At 50.2% G+C, this 20,586-nt stretch overlaps 1 protein-coding gene across 1 annotated transcript; it reads right to left on the bottom strand.

Annotated features, from left to right (window-relative positions):
- Positions 1 to 1,770: 1,770 nt before the first annotated feature.
- SASH3 (SAM and SH3 domain containing 3) lies at positions 1,771 to 17,094 on the bottom strand. Its single transcript, XM_006082124.3, has 8 exons — positions 16,854 to 17,094; positions 8,740 to 8,835; positions 7,885 to 8,031; positions 6,209 to 6,350; positions 4,594 to 4,742; positions 4,256 to 4,465; positions 3,959 to 4,109; positions 1,771 to 3,261 (listed from the first exon to the last, which is right to left on the bottom strand). The coding sequence occupies exons 1-8, from the start codon at positions 16,908 to 16,910 to the stop codon at positions 3,071 to 3,073; spliced, it is 1,143 nt and encodes a 380-aa protein (XP_006082186.1). The 5' UTR covers positions 16,911 to 17,094; the 3' UTR covers positions 1,771 to 3,070.
- Between the last annotated feature and the right edge of the window lie 3,492 nt (positions 17,095 to 20,586).

Raw genomic sequence — 20,586 nt, forward strand, 5'->3', positions numbered from 1 at the left:
ACCCTATAAATAATGTTTTAGCACTTACTTCTTCCCCATAACATAGCACAGACTTCTATTACAATAAGAACATTTGTATATTATTGAATAATTCAAAATATTAAATTAAACAATAAAAAATTACAAAGATTTTCCCTGTGTCAAATATTTTTTTACAACATCATGTTTAATGACTGCATGGTATTGCGTGAACGAACCATAATGTATCTAATTCCCCATTCGTGTTTTCAGTGTCTTACAGACAAAGCTGTTGCAAATATCTTTGTCCATGTATCTGTGTGTACTTGTAAGGCTTTCTGTGGATTGAATTCTTGGAGGGGAATGGGTTAAAGGGTGTTAAAGGCACACTACAGAGGGTCAGATTGCCCTTTGGAGGGCTGGAGGGGCCTCTGAAAGCTGTTGGACTTCCTACTCAACCTCAACTTGTCTGCTGCTCAGTTTTCTCCTCTGTAAACTGGGAATGTGAAGGTACCTACCTTGGGGATACCATGATGATTATGAGAAGAAATGCAAAGCGCTTGATGCCTGACAAATGTGTCAGTACTCACTAAATTACAGCCATTATTCAGTGCCTTTGGGGCTTTGAGGTCATCTGGGATCCTCCTTGCTTCTTTAGTGAAGATAATGCTTACAGTTTCCTGAGGCCCGCTGCCACTTACGGCAGTGGGGCGAGTGCAACTGAGAACAAAGCCTGGAAGCAGAGTGGCCTTGTCTCCCCTCTGGTGGCAGCTCTCACTCCAGTTTGCTACTCTCGTGGAGTTAATACTGACAGAAGGAATCCAGGGGTCTTCGTCTCTGTTCCACCTCCCAAGAGATGATGTAGCTTCAGTGATCACAGGGTAGGCCTCAGGAAGAGGTGGCCTCAGAGGAAAGGGCCAGCTGAATTCAACGTTCCCCTTCCTGGACACTGGACAACCCCCAGTTCAGGCCCTTTCTCATTGGAGTAGAGGTCTTCAAGGCTCTTAAATGAAGAGTTCTAGGACATGGTTCTCAACCTGTGGGTCGCGACCCCTTTGGGGGTCGAACGACCCTTTCACAGGGGTCGCCTAAGACCATCGGAAAACACATATATAATTACATATTGTTTTTGTGATTAATCACTATGCTTTAATTATGTTCAATTTGTAACAATGAAATCGGGGGTCACCACAACATGAGGAACTGTACTAAAGGGTCGCGGCATTAGGAAGGTTGAGAACCACTGTTCTAGGAAGATACTCCCAACTCTCAGACCCCAGCAAAGGACCGTAGCCCTGGGAGCCTGAGATGGGGGGGGGGGACGGGGGCTGGTTAGCAGGAAGGGCAGAGCCAGCTAGAGCTTCAAAATGGAGCTTTAGGTCTGCAGGGAAGGGACAAATGTCTCTGAAAGGACAATGGAGGACATTTTGCTGAGTCCAGCTTTGAAGGAAACTGGTGTGTTCCCCCAACCCTCTCTCCATAAGAAAGATAACTGGAGTTCTAGCTAGTTTGGCTCAGTGGATAGAGGGTCGGTCGGCCCTTGGACTAACGGGTCCTGGGTTGGATTCTGTTCAAGGGCAGGTACCTTGGTTGCAGGCTGGAGCCCCAGCCTTGGTTGGGGCACATGCGGGAGGCAACCAATTGATGTTCCTCTCTCTTGGTCTCTCCCCCTCCCTTCCACTCTAAAAATCAATGGAAAAATACCCTGGGGTGAGGATTAACAGAACAACAACAAAAAGAAAGATAATGAGATGGTAATTTCATTCTACTTATGTTTATTGTTGCCAACCTATCTCCCCCCACCCCCCCTCATATTTACATTAATCCCTTCCCCGCACAAGCTAGCTTTACCAAAGTTCCTGGTAGTAGGTTCAGAAGTGTGTCCATTAAGCCAGCAGTCTTAGATATAGTAGGCACTGTTTGTCCCTGAGCCAGTTTAGCACTGGGGAAGGGTTACTCTGGAATGCAGAGCACAGATTCGGTACTGGGGTCAAGGGAGCCCCCCCACCCCCCGACCAGTAGATATTATCCCTCCCCTTCAGGAGCTCAGGGCACATCAAAACCTTTAACAAGCAAAGTGGGGTAATGGATTCCCCAATGTCAAGTTTGTGCTTTCCTGGCTTGTAAGGACCCACACAAGAGGCCAAGGCAGGGCCGGCACCTGCATCTGGCTTCTGAGGGACCATTTTATCTTTGGAAGCCAGGTCTGGCCATCTGCCATCACCCTTGAGAGAAGTGTCATTGGAGGGGGCCAGGAGTGGAAAGGGAGAGTGCACACTCTATAAGGTATGGGCATTGTTTTAAGCTGGAGTAAGTTGCAGCGTGGCCTGAGTTACGTGGGGAGGTATAGAATTGATGAGCAGGAGCAGGCATTTCATTTGGGAGCCTGAGGTTCCCCAGCCTCTTTCGTAAGCCCCACTGGTATCTTGGGCCACAGGAACAGGAGAGCAGACATTTATTGTCACAGAATGTCTGAGTTGGCAAGGCCCTCAGCGTCTATCCATTCTAATGCCAGCCAGTCCTAGACCCAAATTGGGGAAGGCACTTGATTCGAGTCACATAGTGATTTAGTGGCTAAACCTCACAGGAAGTTAAGGAGAAGGAAAGTAGGAAAGGTACATGTTGCTCTCTTCAAACCTTATTGGGGACAATCTGGATTTCTCCGTGATCAATTAGAGTCCTTTCAAATGGCCAACTTCCTTAGGGTCCTGAGACAGACCTGAAATACTTGTTCTCTTTTCAGAAACAGTGCGACAGGGGAAGGTGCTGTGGGAGTGAGGAGGATTTGGAGGCTTTGTTGCTGAGGGACATGAGTGAGGTGACCCCTCGGTGCCCCACTTGCTGTGGCCGTGGCCAGAGTGGGCTGTACTGTCAGTAGCTGGTGGAGAGAGGGGGCCAGGCAGGTGTGGTGTGTCCACAGCAGCTCCTTATCCACTCCAGCCAAGCCTGCAGGCCCTGGACAGCTGCTGCGGCCCTCGGTGCCAAGGAGGGAGGGGAGGGGAGCAGGGCCAAGCTAGGCGCCAGTCCTCTAGCCCGGGCCACCTCTGGAGGCCGGGCCCATCCCTGTTGAATGTGCTGCTCGGGCCCAGCCTTGGCCCGCCACCACCTGCACTCAAGGTGCCCCAGCCAAGGAGAGGCCCTGCAGCTGCTCCTCAGCGCCCACCAGCTCTGCCTCATCACGCCCGCTCTCTGAGCCCTCGAAGCAGCCTGAGTCACGTGGGATGTCCCCCTTGGGGTCTGACAGGGTGTGCACTGCTGGTTCCTGGATGCTGTCGCCACCTTCTTCTGCCTCCTCGCTGCCGGCTGCCAGGGACAAGGGTGGGAGATGGAATATGGGGCCTTGGGCCTTGGAAGGGAGTGGGTCAGAAGCCCCTGGGAGCCCTGTGTGGGAGTAGGGGCCCTGGGGGTAGGAACACTGTAGGCAGTCTCTCCCTCTGGGCACCTGTCACCATCTCTGCCCTTCTTGTAGTTTACAGGCTCAAGAACTTAAACTTCTCAGCACTAAGCCAGGAGGCCCGAAACCTGCCTCTGTCACTGCCCAGCTTTGAGGCCTTGAGTACTTGCCTTACCTTCTCTGGCCTTAAGTCTCCCCTGGGATTCCAAAGGGAGTGGGGCCCGATCATCCCTAAAACCCCTTCTCCCCACAGACTGGGATTAAAGTGTGGAAAGGGGCCCAGCCAGCATGGCTCAGTGGTTGAGCATCGACCTATGAGCCAGGAGGTCATGGTTCAATTCCAGGTCAGGGCACATGCCAGGTTGCGGGCTTGATCCCCAGTGGGCATGCAGGAGGCAGCCAATCAATGAGTCTCTCTCATCGGTATTTCTGTCTCTCCCTTTCCTTTCCTCTCAGATATCAATAAAAATATTTTAAAAAAATAAAAAATAAGACGTAAAATAAGTGTGGAAAGTGCCTTCCCATCCACTGCATAGGGCCCTGGGGCAGAGGCCTCCCCTCCTTGGACCGCCAGTGGCACCCCACCCAGCTCCAAAGCCCACTCACTGTCGTAGTCCAGCAGCAGCTCGGCTGCAGTGAGCAGCTTGGCCCGGTGCTGTGGGTCTGTGATGTTCAGCTCATTGAGGTGTGTTTCTCGCAGCTCTTTGAAGTCCTCCAGTGTCTGGTAGCCATTGAGCAGCAGGGTGGACGTGTGCTCCTGTGGGCAGAGGCAGGCCACCAGCTAGGCCGCTTACAAGCCCCCCAATCCTTCCCTCCCCACTTAGCTGATGTGCCCTGGCCACCATCCCTGGGATAAGGGCATCTCCTTTGATCCTAGCCACTAATGCAGGCCCAAGGTCAGACCTCCAGGCCAATGCGCTCCAGCAGCTCATGCAGAGTTTTGGGCTTGGGCCTCTTGCCCTTGCTCTGTCGGCGGCTGGGGCGGGCAGGCCCCACAGCCTCCTCGGGCAACACATCCACGTAGATGAACTTGAAAGAGCCCAGCCTGCCATTGAGCAAGCCCAGCCATGTGCCCACAGGCGGCTTTTCAATGATCTGGATCACATCACCTTTCTGTGGGAGAACAGAGTGGATTAGGAGAGAGGCCAGGGCGGTCCCGCGGCTTCCGCTGACACTGTCCTACCCTGACTCAGTCCAGCCCCCTCTATGCGTGCAGCCTGGGACCTGGATGCCAATCTTACCTGTAGTTTCAGTGAGTCGTGGTCATAGGGGCTGGGAGTGAAGTCGGTGTGGACTCGGGCCCGGCCACAGAAGGGCCCTGTGTACTGGGGGGCAGGTGGCTCCTCTCCAAAGCTGCCAGAGCCTGGGCTGGGACTGCAGAGCTCACTGCCTGCAGGATATGGGGCAGGGAGGAGAGTCACCTTTGTCCCAGGACAGCTGGGGCTGCGCTCAGCAGGTGCCTTGCAGGGAGTCTGTCTAGAAGTCCCAGGGCTACACGGTGGGGGGAAAAGCTAGGTGCTGGTTAGTCTCACATTGTGGCAGGGATTCTGGCCCATCCCCTGGGCCACCCTGCAGGAGCACAGCTTCACTTCTGAGGCTTTAGACATGAGAATAGCTGACCACAGGAGAAACGGCTCAGAGTCCAAAGAACAGGCAAATTGGGAGGCCTCTAGAGACCAATTGGGCCAACACCCCACTAAACAGATGAGGAATACTGAGGCCAGACAGGCCAAGTGACCTGCCCATCTCATCTTATAATTGGCAGCGCTGGGTCTATTATGCTCTAGGTCTCCTGATTCCCATTCTAGTGCTCCTTCCACCCAGGAAGCCACACCCTTCATTAATATTTAACTTGCTTAATAAAACTCAGTGTCCAGTTACCTGGAAACTCAGATGGGGTCTTTCTCTCAGGGAAGAGTAGGATGAAGTTTATTTTAAATGGCTTTCAGTGCAGGGGAGTGGGGACAGGTCAGGCAGGTCTGGGGAACCAGAGAAAAAACAGGTAACTTGGAACTAGCCTGAGGGGTGGGAAAGGCAGTGCCTCTGAAGGTTTGCAGCCCAGAGGCCTCAGTCGCTCTTTTAGGCAGGGCTGTCAGAATCTCCTGCCTAGCCCCATGGACATCTAGAAGATGCCAAGTGGTGCCCTAAGTTCAGCAATCCAAGGTCTGGGGTCCAAGAGGCTGAATTTCACAACTGGAGGCTCTATACCCCCACACCAGCCTGGGATGAGAGAGGCCCAGGCAGCTGGAGCCTCTAGCTCTACTCAGAAGGGTGGGGGTGGGCTGGTTCAAGAGGGCAAGGGAGCCCTAGCCGGTTTGGCTCAATGGATAGAGCATCGGCCTGCAGACTGAAGGGTCTCAGGTTTGATTCCAGATTCCAGTCAAGAGCATGTGCCCAGGTTACAGGCTCCAACCCAGTGCAGGGTGTGCAAGAGGCAGCCCATCAATGACTCTCATCATCATTGATGCTTCCATCTCTCTCTCCCTCTCCCTTCCTCTCTGAAATCAATAAAAATGTATTTTTAAAAAAGAGGGCAAGGGGGGCTTTCCTCTGCCCTTGAGTTCTCCAGGGCTTGGGGACAGCAAACAGAGCTCCTTTAGGGCAGAACTGACTTCAAGACTGGGTCACCCTGAGCAAGTCATTTAACCTCCCTGAGCCTCAGTTTTCACATCAATAAAGTGGGGATAATAATAGTACTGGCCCCATGAAGTTGTAAAGATTTAACATGAAGGGGGCTGGGAAAGTTCCCAGCAGGTAAGCCGTAAAGGTTCATTTCTCTTAGCCCCTCCCAGACAATGGGCCCTAACCCAATCCTTTTCTCCAGACTCGACATGTCCCTGTACCTCCCCTACTTACCAGTGGATGTCTGGCGGCTGAGTGCTGGCAGCTCACGCTCCTCTTGCTCAGAAAATGACAGTGCCATCTTCTCAGGGCCAGGACTGTCCAGGCTGCAGTCTGGAGATGTCGGGGAGGCTGAGCCCTCCTCCAGAGTGTCTGCCTGCAGGGGAAGGGCGACAGGAAGCCCTGAGCAGTCTCTGTTGGGGTGCACGTGGGGCAGCCCAGGTGCAGAGGAAATAGGCTTGGGCTTGACAGAGAACTGGGCCCTGGCTGGCGCCTCAGCTTACAGGCGGCATGGCACTCTCAGAGTCCTAGCTTCCTCTTTTGTAAGGTGGGAATGAAAAGTCCTTGCCCTGCCCATCTCACAGAATGAGGCCCTGTGAATGTACTCTGTCCATTTAAAGTGCCATTGTAGCCCTCGCTGGTTTGGCTCAGTGGATAGAGTGTTGGCCTGCGAACTGCAGGGTCCCAGGTTCGACTCCCCGTCAGGCACATGCCTGGGTTGTGGGCTTGATCCCCAGTAGGGGGTGTGCAGGAGGCAGCCAATCGATGATTCTCTCTCATCATTGATGTTTCTATCTCTCTCTCCCTCTCCGTTCCTCTCTGAAATCAATAAAAATGTATTAAAAAAATAAAGTATACATACAGAGAAGGTTGGTGCCAGAGCTTGGACTCCGAGCTGTCACTGGGATGCAGTCATGCAGACAGTAGTGCTGAAGAGTTACTACCTTTGACTGTGCTCCCATGTGCCAAGCACATCTGTTATTTCATTCAATCCTCACTTGAGGATAAGTGCTTGATTGTCCCAAGTTTTCAAATGAGAATGGAGGAACATTCCCAAGGCCAGGCCCCAGGCCCCATTCAAGTCCACCTGACTCCAAAGCATCCCTCGCCTCACCATACCTCAGTGCAGAGGGAACTCCTCCTTTATGTGTAGAGGTCATCAATTCCTGTGTTGTTAATATTCCCCACCATGGCCAATGTCATGCTACCACAGTGAAGTCACTGACCAAGCAGCGCATCATCATCATAGGCTATTTCCTCCACACAGAGACTACAGATGCAAATAACTTCAGGGGTATAGAGAACAATGAAAGGGAGTCCAAGAATTAGGAAGGGATCAGTTTTGAGCATTGACTGTAGTCCCTTTGTTTTTAATATCATTTATTTAATTCTTAGTTTATATCATTTAATTTTCAATAATGTTATGTTTCATGCAAAATTCCTGAAAATTTGGCCAGCTGCTTTCCTGAGCTGGTATAAGCCAGTACTAGTTGACTTCAGAACATGCCAGACTCACTGTGTGACTTCAGCTGCTTGGCTGTGACTGCCCTACAGATGTCTGTCATACCCTCCCTCCTTGGGCTAAAGCCAGCCTTCTCCAATTTTCTCTCGTAGGGGCCCCTCTTTGAATCAAGCCTTCCCAATCCCAGATGCCCACTCTCCTCAGGCTTGCCTCCTGAGGAAGCTCCTGTTACTCCAACTTTCATCCCTCATTACACCCTAACCCTGTTCCCTCTGGACCATAGTGCCTTGTCCATGGCTGAGTGAGCTCTCCTCCCATGTGACCTTTCTTCTCATATTTAATGGAGACTTCAGACATGGTATCTGAGCAGTGGCTGTCAAGGCAGCCATGCTCATACCTTGTCAGAGTGGGACCTGTCCCCACCCCTCCCCTGGATCCCAGGCCTCACCATTTCCTCTGACAGGGCCTTCACCATCATCTTGCCCATCTTCCTGTTCATGGTTCGTGAAATCACAGCCCTCCACTTCTTCCCCAGCTTTTTGCCACTTTTCCCAGCATCCTCTGGGGTAGGGACACCTGAGTCATCTTCTGGAATCTGTGACAACAAGAAGTCCAGGAACCTTGGTGACTGCCTGTGTCCAGGATTTAGGGATAGAAGGAGCCTTCGGGCCCCAGCAGAGGATGGAGGGGTGGGAATGGGAAGTTCCTGTCCCCTTCCCTCTTAGTTTCAGTCCTGTCCTCAGCCCTATTAATGGGTAATTAATTGGATAATTAATTTGTAACTGAAAAGGATGCAGGTGAGTTCTTGGGGCCCAGGATTTTGGTGGGTGGGAGAGGTGGACCTTCTGTATTTAAGCAAACTTTGCCTCAACAATCTTGAAATCTCCTCTTTCCCAGACAAGTATCACATGATCTCACCCATATGTGGAAACTAATGGACAAAATACACTGATGAACAAAACAAACCCAGAGACACAGAGGCATGGAACAGACCGTTGAATCTCAGAGGGAAGGTAGGGGTGGGTGGGTGGGAAGAGATCAACCAAAGAACTTGTATGCATATATGCATAACTCATGGACACAGACAATAGGCTGATGGAGGCCTGTGGTGGGGGTGGAGGCAGGAGTAGGCTAGAAGGGGTCGATGGGGGAAAAAGGGGGACATATGTAATACGTTCAACAATAAAGATTTAATTTAAAAAATCTCCTCTTTCCCCTCCTCCCTCCCTTTCTCCCTTCCAGCCACTCCCTTGCCCAGGGCCTGCAGCCAGCCTCCCAACTCCAAGGAAGCTCTGAAACTTACATTATCATCCAGATTAAATTCCTTCTCGCTCACCACTGGGGAGCTGGGTTTGGATTTGGCAAAATCTTTGAAACTGCTGGAGCGCTGCAGTGAGAGCTGGAAGAAGCAGAGGTGTTGCAATCAGTGGTGCTAAAATGGCTATAAGAAGCTGTTCCCATTCCCAACACACATGCACACACCCCAGGGCTGGACAGAGCCACATGTGCCCCGAGGTCCCAGGGTTATTGAGGTAAAACACCTAGATGACTTTGGAGATACCTGGCTTCATCCTGTTTCACAGCAGAGAATGGCCTCTAATACCTGCCCCGGAGCAAGTTCCTGACGTCAAGAGCCTCAGTTAGGCCTCCCATGAAGGCCGCATTTCCACCAATACCTGAAGTTTGGTCCCCAAAACCCTGACGTGAAAGACTAAATGAATCAAAGACATATTTTCTACTAGACATACCTTGGCAAGAACAATAGCGTCGCATTTATGTAACAGAGCAAACCCTCCCAAGCCCCACAGCCTGGCCTCCGGGCTCTGGGCCAGCTCCAAGAATAGTCTCCTGTCACAGTGACAGCAGTAAGCACATTAGGGCCCCCACCCTGGTGAATATGCCCCAAGAAGAGCAAAACACTCCCCCCAGGAGTCCGTAAGACGTGGCATTACGTTTTCTGGAAAATCACATTAGAAGCCGTGGGAGCCTTAACCGGTTTGGCTCGGTGGATAGTGTCAGCCTGCAGAACAAAGGGTCCTGGGTTTGATTCTGGTCAAGGGCAGGTACCTTGGTTGCAGGCTCCTCAGTCCCTGGTAGGGGAGAGTGCAGGAGGCAACCAATCGATGTGTTTCTCTCACATGGCTATTTCTCTCTGTCTTCCCCTCTCTCTTCCACTCTCCCTAAAAGATCAATGGAAAAATATCCTCTGGCGAGGATTAACAACAACAACAAAAAAGAAGCCATCAGAGAAGGTGCCCACAGATTTGAGACACAAATGACGCAGTCATTGAGTAAAAGAAAGCTGCCATTTTCTTTCTTCACCCCAGCTTTTAATCTGAGCCACTAATGTGACGACATGACTACTGCTGACAGGTGCTGGGCTTTGGACTTTTCGGCCTGACCTATTGTTTGTGCTGATGAGACTGTTTTCAGGAAATGAGCTTTCTTAACTGTGTATGTGTGCACATGCCAAGACGGCCACGGGAACCAGGGCCAGACAGGTAATGAGGGCAGGCTTTCAACACAAGAAGCAGAGGCTGAGCCTGAATCAAGATCAACAGTCAAGACTACAGATACACACAGGAACCATGGTTCACAGATGGCCAGACAGATAGAGCGGGATAGACTGCAGACACCGGAGATAAGGCCTTGCGGAACCAAAGTTCCAAACCCGCACAAAGCTGAAAGTTTCACATCCTCTTTCCTAAGAAGGGGGTTCCAGTGACAACCTCTTAGGGCAGGGGCAATGTCACCTGCCCCCGGACACACACACACACACACACACACACAACTGGCCCCAGCTCCCCAGGACTGCAGTGGAGCACTTCTGTTCTCTTGGTGGGTCTTGACCCAAGGCGAGTCAGCAATCAGGGTCAGGGGCCACACTGTTCTAGAGGTTGCAACAAGCTAGCTGACCAGAAACTGGGTCAGCAGTCAGGCCAAGTCGCTAGCCACTGGAACCACAAGGGCCTCCTGGGTGGGGCATCTGCAGCCTCCATCAGGAAGCCTCTTCCATGCTATGTTGGGGAGCCAGAAAAGGGGTCCACGAGTGGGGAAGGGCAAGCATGACTGTGGGGTGGCTGCTCTGGTTCCCATGTATCCCTTCTACCCTCCTTCGTTGCTTTTCCCCACCCGATATTCTTTCCTCCTTTTCTCCCTTTCTTTCCCCTTCTCTCTGCTCTCCGTTGATTTCCTCCTCTTGTATGGCTAGGATGCAGCTGCCCCGATGACTTCCTCCTCTTACTGCCTGGAAAAGAGGGAACAGAGAGAGGGTGGGCAACAGACTGGGCTGCTATTTATAGGTCAATGGGGCCTAGCGTGACCTTCTCTCCATCACCTCTTGGCTTGGTCTGCAGACCAGGAGGCTGAAAGTCGCCCCAGAAGCCCCAGGGACTGGCAAGCCTGGAAAGCAAGCAGGAGGGCAGGCATGGGGCCAGAAGTGAGCTTTGTTGGGGCAGAGTAAACTCACTGCCAGGCCTCCTTCTAATCGCAGTTCTTTCCTTTTCCTGTCATTAATCTGCAGTCAGGGGGCTGGGAGGGGGGCCTTTGGCTCCTGGGACCTTGTTTCAGGGCCCCTCCAGCCCAGCTTTAGCCCAAAGCAGAGGAAACTATCAAAAAGGACTGTGGGGGTGGTGCTGGGACTTGGGTGCTGCTGGTGGATCCTCAGCCCAGGAACATGGAAAAGACTGTACAGTTCTTCAGGTGACTAAGGGTGGGGGCCGACCAGAGTGGCTGATCTCCAATCTCGGGGGCAGCCCCAAATATCCTGAATGTCTTGAGGTGTCTCTGAAGTGACACCAAGATATGAATTGAAATCCTTGAGCCTCTGAATTTTCTGCTTGTCCTCCATTTGGGGGGAGGCCTTCCTGGGGGTCCTGCCCAGGGGGGTGGTAGAACCAAGCATTATTTTTCATGTTTAAGGGTAATTCGTGGACCTCTTAGAAAGAAGTATTTATCTGGTGTCAGGTGTCGCTCGCTGAGTTCAACTTTGGAATGTGTGATCTTCAGCGAGTTCTTTAACCTCCCTGAACCCCAGTCTCTTCACTTGGCGTCAGCAGGCAAAGGTTCACATCTTGGTTCTGCCACTGACCAGCTGTGTAAAGCTGGGTGAGTTCCTCACATCTCTGGGCTTCCGTCTCCTCATGGGTAAAATGAAGACAAGAGCACCTACCTCACCGTGTTGCTGTGAGGATGAAGGGAGTGAGTGCCTGACACAGCCACCCCTCAGCAGATGTCCAAATGTCTGTGTATGGCTTAGCTTTTCCTCTGACCCAGCTCCAGGCTCTCACCAGGCATTTCCTACCTGGAACACTCCACCCTTCACTCTGTCAACCGAAGTTTCTCCCTTCCTTCAAAATCCGATTTAACTGGAAACAACCCACAGGCTCATCAACTGTGGAATGGATACATGAGCCTGGCCAGTGTAGCTCAATGGTTGAGCGTCGACCTATGAACCAGGGGGTCATGGTTTGATTCCCAGTCAGGGCACATGCCCAGGTTGTGGGCTCTATTTCTAGTGTGGGGTGTGCAGGAGGCAGCTGATCAATGGTTCTCTCTCATCTTTGGTATTTCTATCTCTCTCTCCCTCTCTCTTCCTCTCTGAAATCAATAAAAAGTATATTTGAAATTTTTTTTTAAAAGAATGGAGACATGAGTAGTGGCAGTCACACGAGGCACTAGGACATGGTGATGAGCTTTGTACAGCTCTCCCCAACAACATGGATGACTCTCAGAGACACTTTGAGCAGAAGGGTCCAGCCACCAGAGTATACTATATGGTTCCTCATATAGAAAATTCAATGCCTGTCAAAACTTATCTATGCTGTTGGAAGTCAGGCTAGTGGCTACCCTTGGAGAAAGAGGGCATGTAGTGACTGGCAGAGGCATGACGGAAGCTGCTGGAGTGTTGCAAGTGTTCTGTTTCTTTCTTTTTTTATTTTTTAAAAAATATATTTTATTGATTTTTTACAGAGAGGAAGGGAGAGGGATAGAGAGTTAGAAACATCGATGAGAGAGAAACATTGATCAGCTGCCTCCTGCACACCCCCTACTGGGGATGTGCCCGCAACCAAGGTATATGCCCTTGACTGGAATCAAACCCGGGACCCTTCAGTCCGCAGGCTGACGCTCTATCCACTGAGCCAAACCGGTCAGGGCTCTTTCTTTTTTAAAATATATTTTTATTGATTTCAGAGAGGAAGGGAGAAGGAGAGAGAGATAGAAACATCAGTGATGAGAGAGAATCACCGATCGATCGGCCGCCTCCTGGATGCTCCCTACTGGGAATCGAGCCCGCAACCTGGGCATGTGCCCTTGACTGGAATCGAACCTGGGACCTTTCATTCTGCAGGCTGACACTCTAGCCAACGAGCCAAACCAGCTAGGGCAAGTGTTCTGTTTCTTGATCTGGGTGCTGCTTCCATGGGGATGTTCATTATGGAAATTCATTGAGTGGTACACTTATGATTTATGCACTTCTTTGTGCAAATATTATAAATAGATTTTTCAAATCCAGTTTTAAAGGCAGTATCCCCCGCAGGAAGCCTCCCCTGATCACCCTCTCAGGACCTCACAGCGCCATCTTCTTACCTTGCTTCCTAAGCAAGCTTGGCTTTCCCCACCTAGGTATCTCCACAACTATGCTCTCAGCTCATTCCGGTACCAGTCACATACCTAGCACCCTCTGAGCTCTGGGCACTAGGCCATGTGTGCATGGGAATCCAGTAACCAGGGGTTAAATACCTCCCCTGTGCCTGGCATCCTGTCAAGTGCTTCATGTGTACCAGCTCATTCCAACCTCACCACAGCCCTGTTTTACATACCCACTTCCTAGCTCAGGAGACTGAGACTCAGAGAAACAAAGTACACTAGACAGTTACACAGCTGGCAGCAGAAAGAGCAGGGGTTCGAACCCATGTCTATGACTCTGGAAACTGCATGTTGCTGCACTCAGAGCTCACAAAGTCACACACACACACACACACACACACACACACACACACACGAAATGAATTTAGTGCAATGGCGACTTCAGGTGGCATTTGGAGGGAGCAACAGGGAGAGCAGGTGGGAGCATGGAAGAGGAAGGACTCAGGAGGGTTTCATAGAGGAGGAGGCAGATTTGAACTAGGCCATGTAGGGGAGCCAGGATTTTTCCAGGAGTTGCTGGGAAAGGTTTAAACAATTGTGAGAGTTAGAGACATTCCAGTGTGGCGATGGAATGGTGGGTATGCCAGTGCACGTGATGGGAGGTAGAGCAGAAAGGGCTATGGAAAACCCTTGCCAGCTATGCCAAGGAACTGTGGGCAATGTGGAGCCACTGAAAATACAAAATGCATGCTGGTAGGCATGTCGTGCTAGAGGTGTTTCATAGGAAGGGAGCCATAGGGATGTAGTGTGCTGGGATTGGGAGAGAGAGGAGCAGGGAGAGACTGGAAGGAGGGAACATGTGGACACTAGAATTCCTCTCCATTTCCCTTGGTAGGAGGTTTGGGGTGTGGTGGAAAGTAGGGGTGCAATCCCAGGACAAACCTTGGTCCACTTCCTACACCCTAACAGAGAGAGAGAGAGAGAGAGAGAGAGAGAGAGAGAGAGAGACCTCACTAGAGGCAAAAATCTGCCAAGCGGCATGTCCCCACCCCCAACTCAGGGGCCTCCTCAATCCTTCATTATGAACAATAGGTGCCACATCCTGACCCCACCATCCTAGAGGGCCTGCTCCTGCCTCTGCTGCCTGGAAAGTCCCACAATAGTCATCGGGTTCTGCCCTGCAGAGTTCTCTTAACGATGTGTTCAGTCTTTCATTCTCATCACATTCTTTTGAAATCAGTAGGGGACAAGAGAGTAGGAGAAATGGTTAACATTCTGAGACTGACAAATCTTGGTTTGGATATCTGCTTTGTAGCTTTCTAGCTGGGTGAACTTGGGTAAGTCTCTGAGTCTTGGGCCTAAAATAGGGATAAAGACAATATTTGCCCCTAACTCAAAGGTGTCATGAGAAGCCGAGGAGCTAAGAGATGGGTGGAGTGCACAGCACAGTGCTTGGTACCTGATCCTCATGAGCTCTCACTCAGTGCTGGCTCTTGATGCTATTAAGTCTTGTTTTCTTCACTTCAGGGCTGGGACCCAGGCTTGTTCTTTTTCCTGTGTGCTCCCCACCCCCACCCATGCTGACAGCATGCAACACCTCGTATGCACATGCGCACACTCAACAAAGCACTCTCACATTTATTGTCTCAGGTGATCCATGTAACTTCCTGAGGTGGACAGATCAGGAGCTATCCCCCTTTTCAGAGATGAGGAAACTGAGGCCCAAAGAAAGTCAATGAACTGTCCAAGGTCCTACAGCTAGAACTTGGTAGGATTCCAACTCTGCTCTCCTGTCCCCTGCACAGCACTTTCTGAATTTGGCAGGCCCGGGAGGAGGAGCAGAGGCAGGAGAGAGAGGCCTTGCTTGCTTTTGTGCTTTTTCCTCCACCTTGCCACTTTACTCTCTGAGCGGAAGGGACTTCTTCAAGGTCACAGTGCTGGATCCAGCCACTGCCTCCAGGCCCAGGGAAGATACTGTCTTCACCTTCTGGAAGCATATTTTGGCTTTTCTAAGGGTACTTCCAAGGTTTGAGGCTTGAAGAGTGGCATTGAAGGCTGGCCCAGGCTCTGGCTAGGAGTGGCTTTGCCTGGACCACCTTCCCCTAGAGCAGTGGTCGGCAAACTCATTAGTCAACAGAGCCAAATATCAACAGTACAACGATTGAAATTTCTTTTGAGAGCCAAATTTTTTAAACGTAAACTATATAGGGAGGTACATTGTTATTAACTTAATTAGGGTACTCTTAAGGCTTAGGAAGAGCCACACTCAAGGGGCCAAAGAGCCGAATGTGGCTCGCGAGCCACAGTTTGCCGACCACTGCCCTAGAGGACCACATGGGACTTGCTTCTCCTGGGAAAGGCCTGGGGAAAATTCCAGAGACCCAGTGGCCAAACACAGAATTGGGATAATGGAAGTGAGGAAAGAAAATGGGAAATCTGGCTTCTGTGTGCCCCTTGCACCTCTGCCTGAGTTAGCGCAGGGTCCTAGTGTTAAAGTGTCAGCTCTTTCTCAGACTCTTTGCTGCAGCTCAGCTACCCTGTGGTTTGGGGCCCAGCAGTGTCTTGAGCAGTCTCGGCTTCCCATCCCCATTAGGCAAAGAGCAAGGGGAAGCAGACCGCTCGCCAAAGAGAGACAGTCAATGGCAAGTCTGCTAGGAGCAGTGCTGTGCAGAGCTTGAACAGGCAGGTGACAGAGCCTGTGAGAAAACTCATAAATCTCATGCCACCCCCCACCTCCATTGCAATCTTACAGAAGCAACTGGGGTGAGGAGAGTATAGACGGAAGTGGCAGCCACCCCAGGAGCTGAGATGGGGCAGGATGCACACACCAGTGATCTGAAGCTCAGCCTTGGGCTAGGAGGTGCTCACCTGACCAGGGGGTTCCCTGGTCTGAGCTCCGGGGAAACAGAGAGGGACTGGAGGCCCTGGACCTTGGCCTGCAGCTAGGCCTGGACCTCTTGGACCTGGTTCAGGCCTGCTTTGGGATTGTTTTAGGGTTCCGCTGGATATGTGGGATGTACTTGCTGATTGCCTGGGAAAATCCTACAATCAAATCAAAGAATTAAGTCTAGAAATCCTCAAATCCAACTAGAGAAGCTTAGATCTGGCAGAGCCTTGGAGGGATCTTCCAGATTGGCTTTAGCTCCAGGAATATGAATACCTCAGTTGTCCGTGGCAGCTGCTTTTATTCCTGGCCTCTAAAATCTCTCCGTCAGATTATTCCTCCTCAACCCTCACTCCTACTCCCCATCTCACCAGCTTCATTTTTCATACTTAACAAATAATTTCTCTCTAGTGGGCCAGGGGAACTACAACAGAACTGAACCAAGTGAGCAGAATCTGGCTACAGCCGAAGAGTGGGGTCCTAGGAGCATCATGGCTCAAGTGGGGTGGCCCAGCAGGACCCTTTGATTGAGATGGCTCTTGAGAGGCCATGCTCACGCAGAAATGGTGGCAGGACCAGTGTAGGGGAAAGACAATTAAGTACAGTCTTTGGATTCAACTTGAGAATTGCATTTTGTGATTCTCAAATTCTAGTCTAGGATTCTAGCCCTTAATATCAGGTCTCTATCCCATCATTGTAGGATTAAATTCTATAACTCTAGACTTCTAAGAGTCTATTCTGTAACTCCATATCTCTGGAATTCTGGAAGTCTCTTTAGTACTTCTGTTATTCTAGTAACCTCTGGGTCCCTGTCCCATTGCTCTCGGGAGCCCTTGCCTACAGAATCAAGGTATGGCTTTTGGTCCTCCCACTTCTATGAGTCGAGGGGCTGGATTATGAGAGCAGAGGGAAGGAAGGAGTGAGTTCCCAGAGATGCTCCTCACCTTTTTCTTCTGAGTGGACTCCTTCTCACTGGCGTTGGATGGCTTGCGGCGCAACATGGTCCTCTGCCCTGCTGACACTCCTTCTCTACTCTCCTAGGTGTCGAGATGTGGTGGCCTCTTGCTCAGCCTCGCCAGCACTGTCCAGGGGGCACAGCATGGACCGAACCTCGGGCTGCCACTCTGACTGCTGCAGTAGCTGCTTGGGGGTGAGGGCCATGGACACCCGGCAGCAGCAGCATACAGGAAACCCTACCACGTGACCTGCTCTTACAGCAATCGCAGCCCCTGTCGGCCCCTAGGGAGGAAGGAAGTCCTAGCTTCAGTCTCTAGAGATTCTGATGCAGACGGCTCTTGGGTTGAACAAGCAGAGAAAAGTCCCTACCCTGCCATCTCATGTCAATCATCCTTCTGCTCCATCCCCCCCAGAGGTGGCCAATCAATATGACATTATATGACTTACTCAGGCCTCTTATCTCTTTGACCAGAATCCAGAAACCAGAATTTGGACCATCTCTTTGCCTGTTGGGCCAATGCTCCTGGCCATCTTGCATCACAGTCATCACTTCCATCACTACCACTACTATTGCCCCTACAACCATCACCCCTGTAGTCATCCTCACTGCCATCAGCACACCTACAGCCATCATCACAATGGCAACCACCCTTGCAGTCAACACCCTCAGCCATCATCCATATAGTTATCATCATTGCCGCTTTCACCATTATAATCATCATCCTCACAACTGTCACCCTTACAGACATTAGAGTCAGTATCCCCACAACATTCTTACAACCATCATCCCTACAGCCATCACTCCTACAACAATCACCTCTGCAGTCATCCCTACAACTGCATCAGCATGGCTACAGCCATCATTGCTAGAACTACCTATAGTCAATACCCTTCAGCCACCTTCCTATATCTGCCTTATCACTGTCACTATGACCTCACAGCCATTACCCCTACAAACACTATTGCTACAGCCGGTCACCCCCACTGATGCCCTCACCCTTACAAACATCACTGCTAGAGTCATCAACTCTACAGCCCTTACTTCTCAGTTACCACCCTAAGCCTACAGTCATCCTCACTAGAACTGTCACACCTTACCTGTGGCTTGCCAACAATGAAAATACATCCTGCATATCAGATATTTACATTACGATTCATAACAGTAGCAAAATTAGAGTTACGAAGTAGCAACGAAAATAATTTTATGGTTGGGGGTCACCACAACATGAGGAACTGTATTAAAGGGTCGCGGCATTAGGAAGGTTGAGAACCACTGCGAGTAAAAACCCTCTGGCCATCACCTATATATTTATCAGTAAAAACCCTCTGGCCATCACCTATATATTTATCACCACAAAAGCCATCATCATGAAAAAGAAAAGCATTTGCAGGCAACTCCACACCATCAGCAAATGTCCCATGCTCAACAAACATTCTTCAATACTATTTGGAAGGATTTTTTTTTCTGTTTTTGAGCATTTAACTACCTGTGTGTGTGAGCACGCTTGCTTGTGCTTAAAAAAAAAAAATCACACTGCTCAGAAAGCAGATCAGTGGCTGTGGGTAGTGAGGGGAAGGACTTTTTTTGGGTGATGAATATGTTTGCTATGTTGGTTGTAGTGATGGCTTTATGCATATACACAGTCACAACTCAAATCATACACTTAAAAAATGTGCAGTTTGCTTGGCTGGTGTGGCTCAGTTGGTTGAGCATTGATCTATGAACCAGGAGGTCACAGTTAGATTCCCAATCAGGGCACATACCTGGATTGTGGGCTCAATCTTCAGTGTGGGGCATGCAGGAGGTAGTTGACCAATGTTTCTCTCTTATCATTAATGCTTCTCTCTCTCCCTTCCTCTCTGAAAGCAACAAAAATATAGTTTTAAAAATGTGAGTTTATTGTAGGTCAATTATACCTAAGTAAAACTGTTTTAATATATCTTTATTTTGTTTTTATTATTTATTGGTTAATATTAATATTTTTAAAAAATTAAAGTCACACTTCACAAACTCTGTTGGTATCTGCTTGTGACACTGAACATAGTATCATTAAGATTTTCTCACACTATGAAATATTTTTCAACTACGTGATTTTAATGGCTGCCAAGCAGCCTGTTGTGTGGCTGTACCATGATTATTTCACTGGGCCCTTACTGATGATCTTAGGTTGGCTTAATAATATATATATATATATATATATATATATATATATATATATATATAATCTTCTTCATTGCACATCTTTAAGGTTAATATTCACAATCACGATTTTCCCCTTAGGATAGATTGCCAGAAGGGGAATCCTGAAGTAAAAGGTATACATCTTTTTTTAAAATTTATTTATTGAAAGGTATACATCTTTTAAAGCTCTGCACTGTAGCACTTGTGAAATCCCGATCTGGCCCTCCGCTTTTCCCAAGATGTTCTCGTGACTTCCTCTCTCCTACCCTCTAGCCTGCCCCATGCCCTCCGACCATCTCGCAGTGGTTCTCAACCTTCCTAATGCCGCGACCCTTTAATACAGTTCCTCATGTTGTGGTGACCCCCAACCATAAAATTATTTTCATTGTTACTTCATAACTGTAATGTTGCTATTGTTATGAATCATAATGTAAATATCTGATATGCAGGATGTATTTTCATTGTTCGAGACCCACAGGTTGAGAACCGCTGAATAGGTTGGGGTGAACTCAGAGAAGACTAAGTCCTCCCCAAGCTGAAACCACACTTCATTGGCTCAGCCTGCTGGGCAGACACATGAAAAGATAGGCTTGCTTCCCTGAGGGCCTGCTTTTTTCAGCCTGAAGGCCCCTCGCTGTCTGCCTGGTCCTGTCCGTTGGGCCCTAGCGTGTAAACTGCTGAGGTTGCGCTGCGTGGGAAGGAGTCCCGAGATGTAGGGGACCCATTGGGCCTCTGATGCCTGGGGGCGGCGCGATCGGGGGCCCAGAGTGCAGCCTCGTGGGGCGCTGCGTGAGGGCCACGGCTGCAGGGGCTGCAAGGCCTCGGGGGCACCGGGTGCTGGGCGCCAGGAGCGGCCAGGCAGGGAGCTGCTCACTCGCAGAACCTTCAGAACCTTCCGTGTCCCCAGCCCGCGCACAGGATGTGCCCGCTTCCTGTTTGCTCAGCCCAGGCAGCTTGCTGAGCTCACACTCTAACCGCAGTCTTCAAAGGCAGCCACCTAACCAGGCCGCCTGGGAAAAGGCAGCCGGGGGCGGATGTGTGAGAGGACCTTGGAGAGGAGCTCAGAGTGAAGTTTAGCCTTCAGTGTTTTGTTTTGTTTTGTTTTATATATTTTTATTGATTTCAGAGAGGAAGGGAGAGGGAGAGATAGACACATCAATGATGAGAGAGACTCATTGATCGGGTGCCTCCTGCACGTCCCAAGTACCCTTGACAGGAATTGAACCTGGGACCCTTCAGTCCACAGGCCAACGCTCTATCCACTGAGCCAAACCAGCCAGGGCCAGCCTTCAGTGTTTTCAGTCCCGCCCTCCGTGGCCTTTTTAGATCTGTCTCTACTGGCCCAAAGACCCCCTTCTGGGGGTCCAGGGCTCCCACAACTGGACTTACCTTCCCCCAGCTTTTCTCTCCCAGCAGATTGCTCTAGCCTGAGTCCCAGTAGGTTAAGCCCCAGCTGGCTAATGGGTCTTAAACACTTTTAAAATAGGTGTTCTTTCTGGGCAATACATTTCCATTTGATAGGTTACCTACTAGGTACA

Source organism: Myotis lucifugus, unplaced genomic scaffold, assembly GCF_000147115.1.
Source record: "Myotis lucifugus unplaced genomic scaffold, Myoluc2.0 scaffold_2, whole genome shotgun sequence".
Taxonomy (NCBI): Eukaryota; Metazoa; Chordata; class Mammalia; order Chiroptera; family Vespertilionidae; genus Myotis; species Myotis lucifugus.